This window comes from Erythrolamprus reginae, chromosome 1, assembly GCF_031021105.1.
Source record: "Erythrolamprus reginae isolate rEryReg1 chromosome 1, rEryReg1.hap1, whole genome shotgun sequence".
NCBI classification, from domain to species: domain Eukaryota; kingdom Metazoa; phylum Chordata; class Lepidosauria; order Squamata; family Dipsadidae; genus Erythrolamprus; species Erythrolamprus reginae.
The window spans coordinates 23,959,001-23,977,505 of NC_091950.1; the positions used below are offsets into that span (position 1 = coordinate 23,959,001).

At 43.8% G+C, this 18,505-nt stretch overlaps 1 protein-coding gene across 1 annotated transcript in view; it reads right to left on the minus strand.

Annotated features, from left to right (window-relative positions):
* Positions 1-15,542: 15,542 nt before the first annotated feature.
* The window catches only part of TBXA2R (thromboxane A2 receptor), a 60,739-nt gene continuing 57,776 nt past the window's right edge, over positions 15,543-18,505 (minus strand). Inside the window, exon 3 of the mRNA XM_070747249.1 lies at positions 15,543-17,183. Within this exon, the coding sequence (XP_070603350.1) occupies positions 16,914-17,183 (270 nt within the window). The 3' untranslated portion in view covers positions 15,543-16,913. The remainder of the gene's footprint in view (positions 17,184-18,505) is intronic.

An 18,505-nucleotide genomic window follows, 5' to 3' on the forward strand; every position in this document is an offset into this window, starting at 1 on the left:
TTTCAGGAGACAAGTTGGGCAAGGAAGGCTGTTTCTTGACTTTGCCACCCCACTCGCCCCTTTCTTCTTTCCCCATCTCTGCAATTCTCCATACCTTGCACACACTGACATCCACATCTGGGATTTCCATCCAAAATTATCACCCATGGCTCCAGGATAATACCTTTGCAAAAATTTCCAGGGGTGACAGTAGCGCCAATAATCACATGCTCTCCTGTTGGGGTAGAAGGAACTTGTATGAAGGGAGCAGACAGATGTTTGGGTGGTTACTTCTAGTTAGCATCCATATGCAGTGGTGAAATCCATTTTTTTTAAACTACCGGTTCTGTGGGTGTGGCTTAGTGGGTGTGACAGGGGAAGGATACTGCAAAATCTCCATCCCCTTCCCACTCCTGGGGGAAGGATACTGCAAAATCTCCATTCCCATCCCACTCCTGGGGGAAGGATACTGCAAAATCTCCATCCCCTTCCCACTCCTGGGGGAAGGATACTGCAAAATCTCCATCCCCTTCCCACTCCTGGGGGAAGGATACTGCAAAATCTCCATTCCCTCCCCACTCCTGGGGGAAGGATACTGCAAAATCTCCATTCCCTCCCCACTCCTGGGGGAAGGATACTGCAAAATCTCCATTCCCTCCCCACTCCTGGGGGAAGGATACTGCAAAATCTCCATCCCCTCCCCACTCCTGGTTGAAGGGTACTGCAAAATCTCCATTTCCTCTCCACTCCTGGGGGAAGGATACTGCAAAATCTCCATCCCCTCCCCACTCCTGGTTGAAGGATACTGCAAAATCTCCATTCCCATCCCACTCCTGGGGGAAGGATACTGCAAAATCTCCATCCCCTTCCCACTCCTGGGGGAAGGATACTGCAAAATCTCCATCCCCTTCCCACTTCTGGGGGAAGGATACTGCAAAATCTCCATCCCCTTCCCACTCCTGGGGGAAGGATACTGCAAAATCTCCATTCCCTCCCCACTCCTGGGGGAAGGATACTGCAAAATCTCCATTCCCTCCCCACTCCTGGGGGAAGGATACTGCAAAATCTCCATCCCCTCCCCACTCCTGGTTGAAGGATACTGCAAAATCTCCATTTCCTCTCCACTCCTGGGGGAAGGATACTGCAAAATCTCCATCCCCTCCCCACTCCTGGTTGAAGGATACTGCAAAATCTCCATTTCCTCTCCACTCCTGGGGGAAGGATACTGCAAAATCTCCATCCCCTCCCCACTCCTGGTTGAAGGATACTGCAAAATCTCCATTTCCTCTCCACTCCTGGGGGAAGGATACTGCAAAATCTCCATTTCCTCTCCACTCCTGGTTGAAGGATACTGCAAAATCTCCATCCCCTCCCCACTCCTGGTTGAAGGATACTGCAAAATCTCCATTTCCTCTCCACTCCTGGGGGAAGGATACTGCAAAATCTCCATCCCCTCCCCACTCCTGGTTGAAGGATACTGCAAAATCTCCATTTCCTCTCCACTCCTGGGGGAAGGATACTGCAAAATCTCCATCCCCTCCCCACTCCTGGTTGAAGGATACTGCAAAATCTCCATTTCCTCTCCACTCCTGGGGGAAGGATACTGCAAAATCTCCATTTCCTCTCCACTCCTGGGGGAAGGATACTGCAAAATCTCCATTCCTATCCCTCTCTGGGGCCAGTCAGAGGTGGTATTTGCCTGTTCTTTGAACTACTCAAAATTTCCGCTACCGATTCTCCAGAACCTATCAGAACCTGCTGGATTTCATCCCTGTCTATATGGGATCATCTTCCAGTACTATTCCAAAATACAATTGCTACCCTGTAGGTCCACGTTAACAGGCCAGAATGGCATCTTCTCTGGTGAAGATGTTTAAGTTATGCTCCTCATATTTGCAGAATAAATAGGAGAATTCCAAGACAGACACAGCTTCTTGGCATCCCACTGTACTGAAATTTCAGGCTTCTATTAAAGGTGGGTATTTTTTTTAACCTGTTTTGTAGCTGGAAAGAATTTGAACCATCATTCTTCACAGTAGTTTCTGCAGGGCATAGTGAAGTAAGTCAAGGAGACAGCCAGGGGTGGGCTACTGCCCGGATGGGGGGGGGGAATGCAGTGGGGTAGCGAAAATAGAGCTCCACCCCAGAGCACCCAATTTACACTGAAAGATGTTCAAGTTTCAAGTTTCAAGTTTTATTGGATTTATATGCCGCCCCTCTCCGAAAACTCGGGGCGGCTAACAACAATCATGAAAATATACAATAAAATCCAATACTAAAAGCAAATTAAAACCCCTTAATATATAAAAACCAAACATACATACAAACATACCATGCATACAGTTGTAACGGCCTAGGGGGAGAAAAAAGTCTTAATTCCCCCATGCCTGGCGGCAGAGGTGGGTTTGTTGAAAGAAAATGCATAAACCACACCCACAGTGTGGTAGTAAAAATTTTGGTAGCCCTTCACTGGACAGTCACAATAATATGACACATGCAACACCCATTAAAAATGAGAATTTCAGTCCCACAGTTGCAACTACTATCTTGATTTTTTTTAAATATTCCCTGAGGATACCCTTGATTTCTTATGTAACTTTATGTAGTTGATGGTTGTTTTTTTTTAAAAAAAGATAAATCTCTTCCAAAGTCTCTTGTAGAAAGCAAAGTTCCTAACCTTTCCTTCCTTTGATGAATTGCCCAACATATGAAGTATAGTCAGTTTGAAGAACCATTTGGAACAAAAGCAATCTTAACCCTGCATAGACAATGTCATTGCTTCCTCATTTTAATTTCCAAGAGGCCTCAAAAACTGGGCTATTAAGTCCAATCATTTTATAGAACCGTTCAGAGAACTGGAATGAATAACCTCCTTTCATTTATGCAGAGATTGTTCTACTCTTGGGTCTCCGGTAATTTTCCACTTCCAGAAAAACCACTTCTTTGAAATAAAGCTCACTCTTTATTTTTTCACACAAACAGGATAGATATAAAATACAATGCAAAGTCAATGGAGCATGAAGCAAAACACAGTTCTGTCTCACTTAGAAATAATTCTTGACTCGGAGGCTGGGAAGCCCACCAAAAACTCATTAGTTCTAAATTCCAAGATAACACACAGTGCTTATAAATCAAAGCAAGATCAAAGTCTGACAACTTTTTACAAGCACAGGGATGCAATTCAGAGCATCTCTGAGAGACAAAGCCCATGATTTTAGCACTTCTTTTCAGGGACGCCACAGTTTCTCAGCCGTTCCATATAACAACGTTGTGAGCCCACACCCCTTTTTCCCAGACACCCTCCTTTATGTAGCCTGGAATGTAGATTAATACCTTTCACTCTGGATCTCCTCTTAGAAAGATAGAAGTCTGACGGCAGAAAAAGACCTCATGGTCCATCTAGTCTGCCCTTATACTATTTTCTGTATTTTATCTTAGGATGGATATATGTTTATCCCAGGCATGTTTAAATTCAGTTACTGTGGATTTATCTACCATGTCTGCTGGAAGTTTGTTCCAAGGATCTACTACTCTTTCAGTAAAATAATATTTTCTCATGTTGCTTTTGATCTTTCCCCCAACTAACTTCAGATTGTGTCCCCTTGTTCTTGTGTTCACTTTCCTATTAAAAACACTTCCCTCCTGGACCTTATTTAACCCTTTAACATATTTAAATGTTTCAATCATGTCCCCCCTTTTCCTTCTGTCCTCCAGACTATACAGATTAAGTTCATTAAGTCTTTCCTGATACGTTTTATGCTTAAAACCTTCCACCATTCTTGTAGCCCGTCTTTGGACCCGTTCAATTTTGTCAATATCTTTTTGTAGGTGCCTTTTAGCCATCCTTCGATAGCGTGGGTTAATCCACCTATCTTCTCCTAATAAACCTTCCTGACTATCTGACAGGGACCAATCTCCCATTGTAACATCACCCCCCTCTGTCTCTCCCCAGTCACTGTCTGCCTCACTCTTGGCCTCAGCTTCCTTTGACAGCCCCCCTGGCCCATATCCTGAGGGTCCCGGTTCATCGTCTTCAGAATCAGGCATGACCTGAGGTGGACAAGGATCACTCACCACAGAGATGGCTTTCCAACTCATACTGAGACAAAAAGAGGGTGAAAACACGGGTGCGTCTTATATACTGAATGTAGCCTCACCCAGCGACCCCCCATCCTTTGGCCTCTGCCCCCCAGCAATTTACCTCCTTGCAGCAAACAGAACAGAAACTGATTAGCCCAAGCAACTGATTTTCAGCCTCCCGACCCACAGTGGATTCAGTACAGGCAGGCTACAGTGCTCGAACTGAAAGTGAAACTAGCTACAAGGAGGCAGATTGCTGGGAGGTGGACTGCTGGCAATGTTGGACTGATGAATCTGGCTGCAAAGAGGTAATTCAATAATTATAAATGTCTATAGAATGTTCAAATAATTAGACTTATTTTTTAAAAAAAGACTGCTTTATTATTGTTCTAGACAGCTTAACAAAATGAAGAAGCTTTTTAAAATAAATGCCTGATCTGAAGAGGCCCAGTGCTTTTGTATCTTCTTGTAAATAATTCCAGAAAGCCACATCAATTTTAAAGATCTGTAAAAGTGTAATCTGAGCTATAACCATGTCCTGTTTTAATATTAAGATAAGGCAGCTGAGTTACCCTGACTGTTTGAAGTAGATCTATTTAAATAATTGGGAAGAGTTAGTGTGACCACATTTAAGAAAATGTTTGTTTTTGAAATAATTAAAAATATTTTAAAAAATGGCTTCTTTTGCAGTAGTTCATTAACGTGCGTCATGGAATGAAACTTGCTTCATTTTCCTCTGCTTGCAGACATCTCACTACCCAACTAGGCAACGCCATCAGTGCCCTAATGTGACATCTACAAGCAAATGACCACAGTTAGGGAACGCAAGGGAACCCCACAATTTACTTTACTGTGTTTATTGTGGAAACTTCTATGCTTGTGAATATACAGTGGTACCTCTACTTAAGAACTTAATTTGTTCCGTGACCAGGTTCTTAAGTAGAAAAGTTTGTAAGTAGAAGCAATTTTTCCCAAACAAATCAATGTAAAAGCAAATAATGTGTGCAAAACCATTAGGAAAGAAATAAAAGCTTGGAATTTGGGTGGGAGGAGGAGGAGGAAGAAGAGGAGGAGGACAGTCGCTGCCCAGAGTGAAGGGAGAGTTTCTTTTCTCTGGGTGCTGGCAGAGGTTTATTCCCTCTCTAAGCGCCCACAGAAAGGAAAACGCTCCGTTTGCTCTGGACTGCCAAAGCTTCCTTAAGCACCACCAAAAGGCTCCTCTGGCAGCCCAGAAAAGCTCAAGATGGCTGGGATTAAAGGGGGAATAGCAGGAAACTGGCCAGGCCTTCGTGCTGCTCTCAAATTTCCTGGGAAATTTTTCCGGCCTCAAGTTCTTAAGTAGAAAATGGTTCTTGAGAAGAGGCAAAAAAAATCTTAAACACCCGGTTCTTATTTAGAAAAGTTCTTAAGTAGAAGCGTGCTTAAGTAGAGGTACCACTGTATATAGATATGTACAGGGCTGGATTGCCATTACTGCTGCTACCAGTGTGCTGCGTGCATAGCTTCAGTTCTCTGAAGTCCCTCGTGTTTTTGCTTCTGTGCATGCGCAGAAACCAAAAACGCATTGAAATCTCATAAGGTGACATGCACACTCTTGAGATTTCAGTGATTTTTTTTTGCTTCTTTTGCATGTGTAGAAGCAAAAAAACCCACCCAAATCTCATGCACACGTGAGTCTCCTCACAAAATGTTGTTTCTGTGCAGGCATCTGAAGCAGAAATACGCTGGGATGCATGCGCTGTTCCCTGTAAGCTGCGCGCGTGTGCACGCGCGCACCCCAAAATATCCCATGCGCACCCTTTTCCACAGGTGTGTGCTCCCCATCCCCCTGCCAGCTCGAGGTGGGGGGGCAGGGCGGGGAGGTGCGGCAGTAGGAGGAAAGGGAGCTGCGGCCGCCCCTACCTCCCCACGGTGCCTCCGGCCAAACGCGCCCCTGGCTTCTCAGCCCTGCCCCCCACCCGCCTGATCTACCTCCTCTCCTCCTCCGCCGCCTCCTGCCTTGGGGCGCAATTTCTCTCGCGATAGTGGCGGCTGCGGGATGAAAGTGCTGCCAGCCAGGGGGCTGCAAGAGAGGGCTTTCTCTGCGGGTTTCGGGAATGCCCGCCCCTCTCGCAGCCCCTTCGCTGGGAGCGCTTTCGTCCCAGACTTCCAGCAAGGGGGCTGCAGTAGAGGCAGGGCAGGCGTTCCCGAAGCGCTCGGAGAAAGCGCTCTCGGAGTCGCAGCTCCCTCGTCGTCGGTGCCTCAGTTCCGGAGCTCCGCCTCACAGCTGATCACCCTGCCTACGCCCCACGGCTACTGCCCAATGCCGCTGCTAAGAGAGGAAGAGAAAGGGGGGGGAGAGAGATAGCAAGAGAGAGAAGAGAAAGAAAGCAATAGAGAGAGAGAAAGAAAATAAGAGAGAAAGAGAGAGAGAGATGAAAGGGGGAGAGAGAGAGATAGCAAGAGAGAGAAGAGAAAGAAAGCAATAGAGAGAGAGAAAGAAAACAAGAGAGAGAGATGAAAGGGGGGAGAGAGAGATAGCAAGAGAGAGGAGAGAGAAAGCAATAGAGAGAGAAAGAAAATGAGAGAAAGAGAGAGAGAGATGAAAGGGGGGAGAGAGAGTTAGCAAGAGAGAGAAGAGAAAGAAAGCAATAGAGAGAGAGAAAGAAAACAAGAGAGAAAGAGAGAGAGAGATGAAAGAGGGGAGAGCTAGCAAGAGAGAGAAGAGAAAGAAAGCAAGAGAGATAGAAAGAAAGAGTGAGAGAAAGAAAGAAAGCAATAGAGAGAGAGAAAGAGAGAGAGAGAGAGCAAGAGGGGGAGAGAGAAAGAGAGAGAAATGACTCTTGATTTAAAGCATATGGTAAAAAGCATCCAAATAATAACAGAGAAAAAAAAAACCCAGGAGTGTGTGTGTGTGTGAACTCTTGAACCATTTACAATAGCTCACCTCTAATAGGAAATGGTTCAAGAGTTCACACACACACACACACACAAGAGGGGAGGAGACAGGGATGGAAAAAGAGAAGATAATAATAGTAATAGATTTTGGTTTTGTTTTATTATTAATTTCTTTTAATAAAAAAAGAAGGGATTTTTTTTCTTATTTATTTATTTATTTATTTATTATTTTTCTATGCCGCCCAGTCCCAAAGGGACTGTCTCTCAGACACTATACTTTTCTGCCCACACCGAAAAAAAATTAGAGGTAACATTGGATGCATGTGCACGCATGCAAGATTACTGAAGGCGCGCACTCAGCACACCGTTAGCTACCAGTCAATAATGGGCAACCAAAATTTTTACTGCCACACTGTGGCTGTGGCTTATTTTGTAGGTGTGGCTTAATGGTCATGTAACTGGGTAGGAGTGGCTTGCCGGCCATGTGATCAGGTGGGAGTGGCTTGAACAATCATCATTGTTCAAATGAACTGTTAAGTTCTCAGCTTACAACTTTCCCAATGTCGCTCCCTGGGGTGACAATTTGCTTCGCATTTCCCGCACTCTCTTTCCTGCCCCCCCCCTTCTCAGACTGGATTGCTAGGCAAACGGGTGCTGCCAGAAGCATAAATGCTGCCAGCGCTGCTTCCACCCACGGCTTTTGCTTGCACCTCGGGCGGGAGATGGCCGCGTGAGGCTGGAGGGGAGCCGGGAAGGAGAGAGGGAATCTCGTCCGAGGCCAGGAAAGAGGAAAGAGGAGAAAAGCAAGGAGCGCAGACGCAGCAGCAGCAGCAGCAGGGAAAAAAAGGAGAGCCAGCCAAGAGTAGTAACCCAGGAAGTGACAGCTGCCAATCAGCTGGAGTTGCGCCTGCTGCCCAGCCCTGCTACCGGTGCACTGTTCTCTACCATGCCGGTAGCAACCTACTACTGGATATGTATGTCGATCAGGTAAATTCTTGCCTATTGCTCAGAGCTGAAGAAGCTTCTTGGATGAGAAGGAAAACATCTTCAAAGAAAAACAGGAAAGTCCAGCTGCCTCTTGAAAAAACACCTTTGGGTTAATCATGGCCTGGAGGATTGAGAATCTCCATAGACATATTGCTTGTGTCCTTTTATGCTGGTTTGGCCAACCAGCTGAGACTTTTTAGTTTTTGGTTTTTTTTACATTTTAGATGATATTCAGGAGGGAAGTGTTTTTAATAGGAAAGTGAACACAAGAACAAGGAGGCACAATCTGAGGTTAGTTGGGAAAAGATCAGAAGCAACGTGAGAAAATATTATTTTCCTGAAAGAGCAGTAGATGCTTGGAACAAACCTCCAGCAGACGTGGTTGGTAAATCCACAGCCACTGAATTTAAACATGCCTGGGATAAACATATATCCATCCTAAGATAAAATACAGGAAATAGTATAAGGGCAGACTAGATGGACCATGAGGTCTTTTTCTGCCATCAATCTTCTATGCTTCTATGTTAATACTCTAAATAAAAATCAAGCTTTTTAAAAAAATTTCTAGCTGAACTGAGTGGTCTGCTCCTTTGCTTCAATCTGAGATATAGGGCAGTGATGGTGAACCTTTTTCCCCTCAGGTGCCAAAAGCGTATGTGTACACACTATCGTGCCCGCGCGAGTGACCACACCCATAATTCAATGCCTGGTGAGGGCGAAAATTGCCTCCCTTGCCGCTCTTTGGAGACCAGAAACAGCCCATTTCCCAACTTCTGGTGGGCCCAGTTGTTATGGTTAGCTCTGGCCCAGCTCCTGCCCCAAGGAATGTGGAGGCGGATGCAGGGGAAAATTCAACATGTCATAGTCCTGTTTTATTGCCGACAGAGGCAGGTAGTTCAGTGTCCTCAGATGAAGGAGAAGGTGGGAGTGACTTGGACGAGGGGGGCTTGGCACACAGCCCAGGAAGTCAATCTCCATTATCTTCGGTTGATTCAGATGTGGAGGTTTTGGACCCACCCAGGCGCAGAGTTATTTCATTTTCATTTTATTTTATTTTCATTTTATTGGATTTGTATGCCGCCCCTCTCCGTAGACTCGGGGCGACTAACAACAGTGGTAAAAACAACATGCAACAATCCAATACTAAAGAAGCTAAAAACCCTTATTTTAAAACCAATCATACATACAAACGTACCATACATAAATTGTGGAAGCCTAGGGGGAAAGAATATCTTAATTCCCCCATGCCTGACGACAGAGGTGGGTTTTAAGAAGCTTGCGAAAGGCAAGAAGGGTGGGGGCTATTCTAATCTCTGGGGGGAGTTGGTTCCAGAGGGCCGGGGCCGCCATAGAGAAGGCTCTTCCCCTGGGTCCCGCCAAACGACATTGTTTAGTTGATGGGACCCGGAGAAGGCCAACTCTGTGGGACCTAATTGGTCGCTGGGATTCGTGCGGCAGAAGGCGGTCCCGGAGATAACCTGGCCCGGTGCCATGAAGGGCTTTATAGGTCATAACCAACACTTTGAATTGTGACCGGAAACTGATCGGCAACCAATGCAGACTGTGGAGTGTTGGTGTGACATGGGCATATTTATGCGTAGAAGAGACCAATTGAGGGCATATTACAGAAGATAAGAGAGGCCACCTGTGTTTGGGTGGGGCTCCAGTAATTAGTGCTGCTGATATAAATAGCAGCGTGTGGGTTTGGCCGTTGTGGAAGAATATCTGATCATTGTGCTTCAGGACTGCCTTGCTGTCTCGGGATTTTGTTTGTTGATTTCTCACGACTTTGAAACCAAAGCAGAGCAAAGTGTGTGTGTGTTTCACTTCGTGGAAGAAGAAGGGCTGTGACGTTTCTTCACAGATGCAAGCTAAGTAATTAGGGACTGAGTAAGGGACTTGTACAGACTACCAGATTGTTTTGGGACGAGTGCTCTTTGCAATACAAAAAGAGTGCTTAGTTTATTTTGAATTTTGGGATAAAGAACATTGTTTTGAATTTTCAAACGTGTGTGTGTTTGAAATTTGTACCCTTGAATTTTTGGGAGGCTCCTATCAGAGAGCCCGACAGAACACCAGTAGGCCCATTTTTCACCCTCCCTAGGCTCCAGAGGCTTTCCTGGAGCCTGGGGAGGACAAAAATGCCCTCCCCCACCCACGAGGGCCCCTCCAGGAAGCCAAAAATGCCCTCCCAGAGCCTCCACACGAGCCAAAAATCAGCTGGTCAGTCCGCACAGGAATGCTGGAGCTGAGCTAGGGCAATGGCTTGTGTGCCGGCAGATATAGCTCCAAGTGCCACCTGTGGCACCCGTGCCATAGGTTCGCCATCACCAATATAGGGATTGCTTGGGGCAGACTAAACTGGAAAATAGACACAGTAAATTTTCCCAATGCTTTGAAATCCAGCTTGCCAGGATAATGAAAAAATTCAAAAGAAGACGATCACAAGTGTATTGTTTACGACCACAGAATTTATTAATGCAACAATTATTTATTTTGAATAAATCCATGCATTTTGAATTGCCCCGGTCATCCTGCATTTAACGTTCTCCTCTGAAGTCCCACTAGGGATCAATTTCGCCCATTAATCAACCAATGTTTTGCTTAAAAACTGGCCCCTCCTCTTTATCTGTGTTAAATTACCAAACTACAGGTAATCCTTGAATTACGACCATAATTGAACCTGACAATTACAGACAGTGCTTGACTTACAACAGTTTGCTTAGTGACTGTTTGAAGGTACAACAACGCTGAAAAAAGTGACTTATGGTTATTTTTCACCCTTATGATCGTTGCACTATCCCCATGGTCAGGTGATTTACATTTGGATGCTTGACCACTGACTCACATTTATGACGGTTGCAGTGTCCCGGGGTTACGTAATTACTGTTTGCAACTTCCTGACAAGCAAAGTGAATGAGGAAGCCAGATTCACTTAAAAACTGGGTTACTAATTTAACTATTTATTTATTTATTTATTTGTTTGTTTGTTTGTTTGTTTGTTTGTTTGTTGGACTTTTATGCTGCCCCTCTCCGAGGACTTGGGGCGGCTTACAATATATACTGCTCAAAAAAATAAAGGGAACACTGACATCCTAGATCTGAATGAATGAAATATTCTCATTGAATACTTGGAGTTATATTCTGTTGTTTAAGTGTTCCCTTTGTTTAATAAAGGGAACACTCAAATAATACATCCTAGATCTGAATGAATGAAATATTCTCATTGAATGCTTGGAGTTATATTTTATTTGTTTGTTTGTTTGTTTTTCCCAATACACAATAATGCACAATGAGGGCTATAGAGAATATAATCAGGTAGAATGTATTAAAGGGAGAATAGAGGAGAAAATAAAGAAGTAAAATATAACTATGAGAAATAGCAGAAAAAGACATAGGGATAGAAGATAAGATATATGAGATATGGGACGGTAGGCATTCTGGTGCATTGATGTACGCCCCTTACTGACCTCTTAGGAACTTGGTGAGGTCAACTGTGGATAGTCTAACGGTAAAGAGTTGGGGGTTAGGGGATGATAATACAGAGTCCGGTAGTGAATTCCATGCTTCGACAACTCGATTACTAAAGTCGTATTTTTTACAGTCAAGTTTGGAGCGGTTAATATTAAGCTTGAATCTGTTGTGGGCTCTTGTGTTGTTGTGGTTGAAGCTGAAGTAGTCTTTGACAGGCAGGACGTTGCAGCATATGATCTTGTGTGCAATACGTAGATCATGTTTGAGGTGTCTTAGTTCTAAGCTTTCTAGACCCAGAATTGTAAGTCTAGTTTCATAGGGTGTTCTGTTATGGGTAGAGGAGTGAAGAGCTCTTCTGGTGAAGTATCTCTGGACATTTTCGAGGGTATTAATGTCAGAAATGGGGTATGGGTTCCAAACAGATGAGCTATATTCTAGGATGGGTCTGGCGAAAGTTTTATAAGCCCTGGTTCTATTGTTCTATTGTTTAAGTGTTCCCTTTAATAAAGGGAACACTCAAATAATACATCCTAGACCTGCATGAATGAAATACAGTGATCCCTCGATTTTCGCGATCTCGATCTTCGCGAAACGCTATATCGCGATTTTTCCCACCCGATGACGTCACTCTCTTCCTTCCTTTCTCATCTTTCTTTCTCTCTCTTTCTCTATCTTGCTTCTTCCTCTCTCACACTCTCTTCCTCCCTCTCTCATCTCTTTCTTTCCTTCTCTCTCTTTCTCTATCTCTCCCCCTCTTGCTGGCGGGCAGGAGAGCGGCGGGCATCAGCGAGGAGCCAGGGTTTCCCCTTTGTGTGGGCGGCCGGGAAGACCCAGGGAAGGTTCCTTCGGCTGCCCAGCAGCTGATCTGCTCGGTAGCGCAGAAGCAGCGAGGAGCCGAATCGGGGTTTCCCCTTTGCGTGGGCGGCGGGGAACGCAAACTCCACCATCTACGCATGCGCGGCCATAGGAAAAAAGGGAGCGCATGCGCAGATGGTGTTTTTACTTCCTCAACCCTACATCGCGAAAAATCGATTATCGCGAGGGGTCTTGGAACGGAACCCTCGCGATAATAGAGGGATCACTGTATTCTTATTGAACACTTGGAGTTATATTCTGTTGTTTAAGTGTTGCCTTGATTTTTTTGAGCAGTCCATAGTAAAACAACATATAACATCTAAATCCAATTAATTAAGTTTAAAATCTAAAAAACCCAGAAACCATTAAAAAAACCAGTCATTCCCATTCAATCAACTTTCTCTCAACACATTCATCGGCCAGGGGGCAAGAATCTAGTGATCCCAAGCCTGGTGGCATAAATGAATCTTAAGGAAGGCAGGGAGGGTGAGGGCAGTACAAATCTTCAGGGGAGCTGATTCCAGAGGGCCGGGGCCCCCACAGAGAAGGCTCTTCCCTAGGCCCCACCAAACAAAATTGTCTAGTTGATGGGACATAGAGAAAGCCAACTCTGTGGGACCTGAATGGTCGCTGGGATTCATGCAGCAGAAGGCGGTCCCACAGGTACTCTGGTCCCATGCCATGTAGGGCTTTATAGGTCATAACCAACACTTTGAATTGCATCCCGAAACCAATTGTCAGCCAATGCAGTCCACTGAGTGTTGGAGAGATATGTGCATGTTTGGGCAGGCCCGTGACTGCTTGCGCGGCTGCATTCTTCACAATTTGTAGTGATTCACTTAACAAATATGGCCAGAGAAGTTGTAAAATGGGGCAAAGGTCCCTTCACAAATTTCTCCCTCAGCAACATAAATTTTGGGGTCAATTGTGGTCGTAGGACTACCCTTACAGTTGTAAATCATGATGGACATAAAGTGGATAACTAGGTAACCAGATGTAATTTTAGAACTTTTATCCCATGGTGTTTTTTTTAAGTGAATCCACGGTTTGCTATGGGTTGAGTTTTGCCAGAAATCTGGCAAAACCATCAGAAATCACAGCTATGTGACTTAGGGGTACCGTAAACTGCCATTCGGGTGGCCCAGTTATGTCCCAAATGCTGTCAAGTGACTGCACAGGATGGGGGCAACAGTAGAACTTTGGAACTGGATTATAAGCAGTTTTTTGCGGGTGGGGCTGGAATTTCGAATGGTTGCTAAGCTACCAGTCACGATTTGAGGCCTACTTGTATCTTCCAGCCTTTCTTCCATTCTGAGGAACTGTCCTTCCTACTCTTGGAAAGATTCCAATGTGAAGCTACATTTATTTATTTATTGGATTTGTATGCCGCCCCTCTCGGTGGACTCGGGGCGGCTAACAACAGTGATAAAAACAGCATGTAACAATCCAATACTAAAACAACTAAAAAACCCTTATTTATGAACCAAACATATATACAAACAAACATACCATGCATAAATTGTAGAGGCCTAGGGGGAAAGAATATCTCAGTTCCCCCATGCCTGACGGCAGAGGTGGGTTTTAAGGAGCTTATGAAAGGCGATGAGGGTGGAGCAATTCTAATCTCTGGGGGGAGTTGGTTCCAGAGGGCCGGGGCCGCTACAGAGAAGGCTCTTGCCCATGACATTGTTTAGTTGACGGGACTCGGAGAAGGCCCACTCTGTTGGACCTAACTGGTCGTTGGGATTCGTGTGGCAGAAGGCGGTCCCGGAGATAATCTGGTCCGGTGCCATGAAGGGCTTTATAGGTCATAACCAACACTTTGAATTGTGACCGGAAACTGATCGGCAACCAATGCAGACTGCAGAGTGTTGGTGTGACATGGGCGTATTTGGGGAAGCCCATGATTGCTCTCACAGCTGCATTCTGCACGATCTGAAGTTTCCGAACGCTTTTCAAAGGTAGCCCCATGTAGAGAGCATTACAGTAGTTGAGCCTCGAGGTAATGAGGGCATGAGTGACTGTGAGCAGTGACTCCCGGTCCAGATAGGGCCGCAACTGGTGCACCAGGCGAACCTGGGCAAACATTTTGGGGCTATGGGTTGTACCATGGCAGAACCTTGGGAGTCGACAGGCCACGTCCAATGGAGCAGCTCTCAACTTCGAAACTGATTGGGCCTGTCGCAGCCATTTTTTCCATTTCTCAGTTTGCGAGTGAAGAAGAGGAAGGAGCTCTGAAATGTCAGACCAGACACCAACACCGAACTATCTTGTGGGAACCAAGGTCATCCTAACAAGTGCTGGCCAGAGACTAGAAGAGGTTACCAAGGGGATACCAGAACATCACATTAGACTCGTGGTGGGCTCTTGCCGATACGGCTAATTACGCACAGCTCCGCAGCTCTGGTGCGTGAATGTGGGATCAAACGCAAGTTTGCCTCCTGCACCTGTGTTGGAAGCAAAATCTCACATGGCGATAGACGCATGTGTGCATCCCCATGTTAGATGAAGCATCCTCATGGTCACATGATCTAAATTCAGTTACATGGCAACATGCGCGGAAGCAAAAAAACTCATTAAAATTAGCTAAACTAAATAATAAATTATCACCTATCTGCTGGAAGTGCCATCAAGAACAAGGTACTTACTTCCATCTATGGTGGCAATGTAAAAAAATCACAGTCCTATTGGGAAAAAATTGGAATCTGGATAGAGGAAATATTAAATTTGAAAATTGATAAAACCCCGGAGTGTTTTCTTTTAGGCATTCTAAGACAAAACCTTCCCAAAAACCAAGTCCATTTAATTATTCCTATAATCACAGCAGCCAGATTAATATTCGCACAATGGTGGGAAAATGAAGATATACCACAAGATGACCTAATAATAGGGAAAATTAAATATTGTGCAGAAATGACTAAGTTAACTATGACTGTTAGGAATAATATTGAGTCCTCATTTAACAACTGTTGGGACCCTTTCTACTGTTGGCTAAAAACAAGAACAACTCGCTTAACAAACGACAAGAACTGTATATACTCAGATACAAATCTGGTATAAAACTTTCTCTCTTTTTCAATAGATGCAAGAGATATCGATATATATCTTAAAAGTGGAACGACTTTTTTAAAAGCCTCCTTACCTTGATTTATTCAATGCTTTCTTTTACTTATCTATAATTCTAAATATTAGATATAAGGAAATGAACTGCTGAAAATTTAATTAGTTCACAATCTTAACACAGTTCTACCGTACACCTGCCCACTCCTTTCTTCCTTTCATTCGTCTTCTTTCTTTCTTTCCTTTTGTTGGTCTGTATGTTTATTGACTGTTTTGTATATTTGGTTTGGCTTATTGCTAAAGTGCACGATTACTGCCTATGTAATTCACCATGTTTTTCATTGTCAATCGTAACTATATGTTTTTATGTATTCAGTGTATATTTGTAAATAAAATATTTTAAAACTTTTTTTAAAAAAAGCATGTGCCCATGCGAGTTTTCCTTCCTGCACAGGTGCAGGAAGCAAAATTGCGCTCGATCCCGCATTTGCGCGCCAGAGCCGCAGAGCTGCACGCAATTAGCCGTACCGGAAGGAGCCCATCACTGAGTGTGACCTGTGACAAGAAGGGAGGGGGCTGTCTATGTTTTAACTATACTGAAAGCGTGAAACACTGAAATATGCTGAAATAACCAGAGCTGGTTTTGCATTTTGAAAATGCCGATATGATGTAGTCCATAAAGCAGTTCTTTGAGAAAGAAATAGCAATAGCATTTAGACTTGACAGGGCTTTGTAGCCCTCTCTAAGCGGTTTACAGAGTCAGCCTACTGACCTCAACAATCTGGGTCCTCATTTTACCGACCGTGGAAGGATGGAAGGCTGAGTCAACCTGGTTAGCCTGGTGAGATTCGAACTGCCAAATTTCAGGCAGCCGGCAGGCAGCAGAAGTTGCCTGCAGTACTGCACTCTAACCACTTATACTGTAGCTTAAAGATAAGTTGTAGTACATTCCCAGGGCATTTACCCCAATACAAACTATCAAGCAGCATAGGTATAGATCAGGCAGTCCTCGACTTACAACCATTTATTTAGTCCAAAGTTAAAGTGGCACTGAAAAAAAGGTGACTTAGGATCATTTTTGACATTTATACAACGACTGAAGCATCCTCGTGGTCACATGATCAAAGTTCAGTTACTTGGCAAACTTGCCATGAATGAATTAGTTGACTGATTTTATTATATATGGGATTTTAGTAGTAATTTTTAATTAATTAGATTTGTTGTTGTGTTGTTTTTGTGTCTTGTGAGCCGCCCCGAGTCTTCGGAGAAGGGAGGCATACAAATCTAATAAGTAATAATAATAATGTATTTATGTCAGTTTTAATGTCCTGGGATCACAGGACCTCTTTTACGACTTTCTGACAAGCAAATTCAATGGGGAAGCCAGATTCACTTAACAATCGTGTTGCTAATTGAACGATTTATGGCGATTCGCTTAATAACAGTGACAAACTCACTTAACAACTTTCTTGCAGAGCAATGGAAATTTCAGACCTAATTGTTGGTCATAAGTTGAGGACTACTGGTAAAGCATAGCACTCCAGAGCTCTCTTGCCCTGTTAAAGAGAGAATCCTATGACCTCCCTCAACACAAGACCTTGCTACTGGAACACAGATTCCTGAGTAAATTTCCTCCGTAGGGATGGGTTGAGCACCGGGTACAGAGATACAATAGAAGGCCTGGCCTTGAAGCTAGGGTAGATGCGTTTCAGCACTGCTCGGCGGAAGAGGATGTAGACCCAGGGGTCGAGAATCTGGTTCCAAGTGGCTACCCGGAGGTAGATGAGTAGCATCTTCTCGGTTTCCCTGGGGATCTGATTGGCAGGCAGGTCAGAAGGGGGATCTTGAAGAGAATTCTGGAGAATGAGGATCTGGAGAAGAGAAGGGTGGGATAACAAGAGATCAAGTTAGAAACATAGAAGACTGACAGCAGAAAAAGACCTCATGATCCATCTAGTCTGCCCTTATACATTTTATAAAGAGCAATACTTCAACACCAACTTAACTTTGCCCAAAGAAACATCTGTTTACAGGGGTGTCAAACTTAGAAACATAGAAACATAGAAGACTGACGGCAGAAAAAGACCTCATGGTCCATTTAGTCTGCCCTTATACTATTTCCTATATTTTTATCTTAGGATGGATATATGTTTAGATTAGTTAGTTTAGTTTTATTGGATTTATATGCCGCCCATCTCCGAAAACTCGGTGCGGCTAACAGCAATCATAGACAGTATACAATAATAATCCAATACTAAAAGCAAATTAAAACCCCTTAATATACAAAACCAAATACACATACAAACATACCATGCATATCATTGTAACGGCCTAGGGGGAGAAGAGATCTTAATTCCCCCATGCCTGGCGGCAGAGGTGGGTTCTGTTCTGTTCGAAAAAACTTCCTAATGTTATGTTCGGGTCACCCTGACCCGGACCGAAAACTCTTCATTTGAAGTGCTTATGTTTGGTCAATTTGAAAACTTTTTTTCACTTGGAAAGTAGTCTGAACATTTCTGCACACAATGATATGAAAATTGAAATGAAAAAAGTAAATCTTATTGGTTTATTTTGCGGATATATTGCATGCCCCCCCGTTTTTGTGAATTTTTTCAATTTATGGATAGTTTTGCTTGCAAAATCCATTCTATTTTACTAAAGTTGGTGTGGGATTGGTAGCTTCAACATTTCTGAACATAATGATATGAAAATTGAACTGGAAAAATTGATGCATATTGGTTTATTTTGTTGATGAAATGCATGCCCCCCCCCCGTTTTTTTGAAATAGTCTTCACTTTATGGATAGTTTTGCTAGCAAAATACATTCTATTTTACCAAAGTTGGTGTGGGATTTGTAGCTTGAACATTTCTGAACATAATGATATGAAAATTGAATTGGAAAAATTGATGCATATTGGTTTATTTTGCACATAAATGGGCCCCCATGCTTATACTCAAATAGGCTTATACTAGAGTAGGCTTATACTCGAGTACAAGACAATATGGTTTTATATTCAAAAATAAATCAATAAGAATCATTTTTTTCAGTTCATTTCTATTTTTCTTATGTTCAGGATTGTTTCAAAGGGATATTCCAAATATTTCTAGCCAAATATGTATAAAAAGTGACAATAATGGCACACAGCAAGGCCGAGGGGTGGTGGCCCTTTTGTGGCAAAAATAAACCAATAAG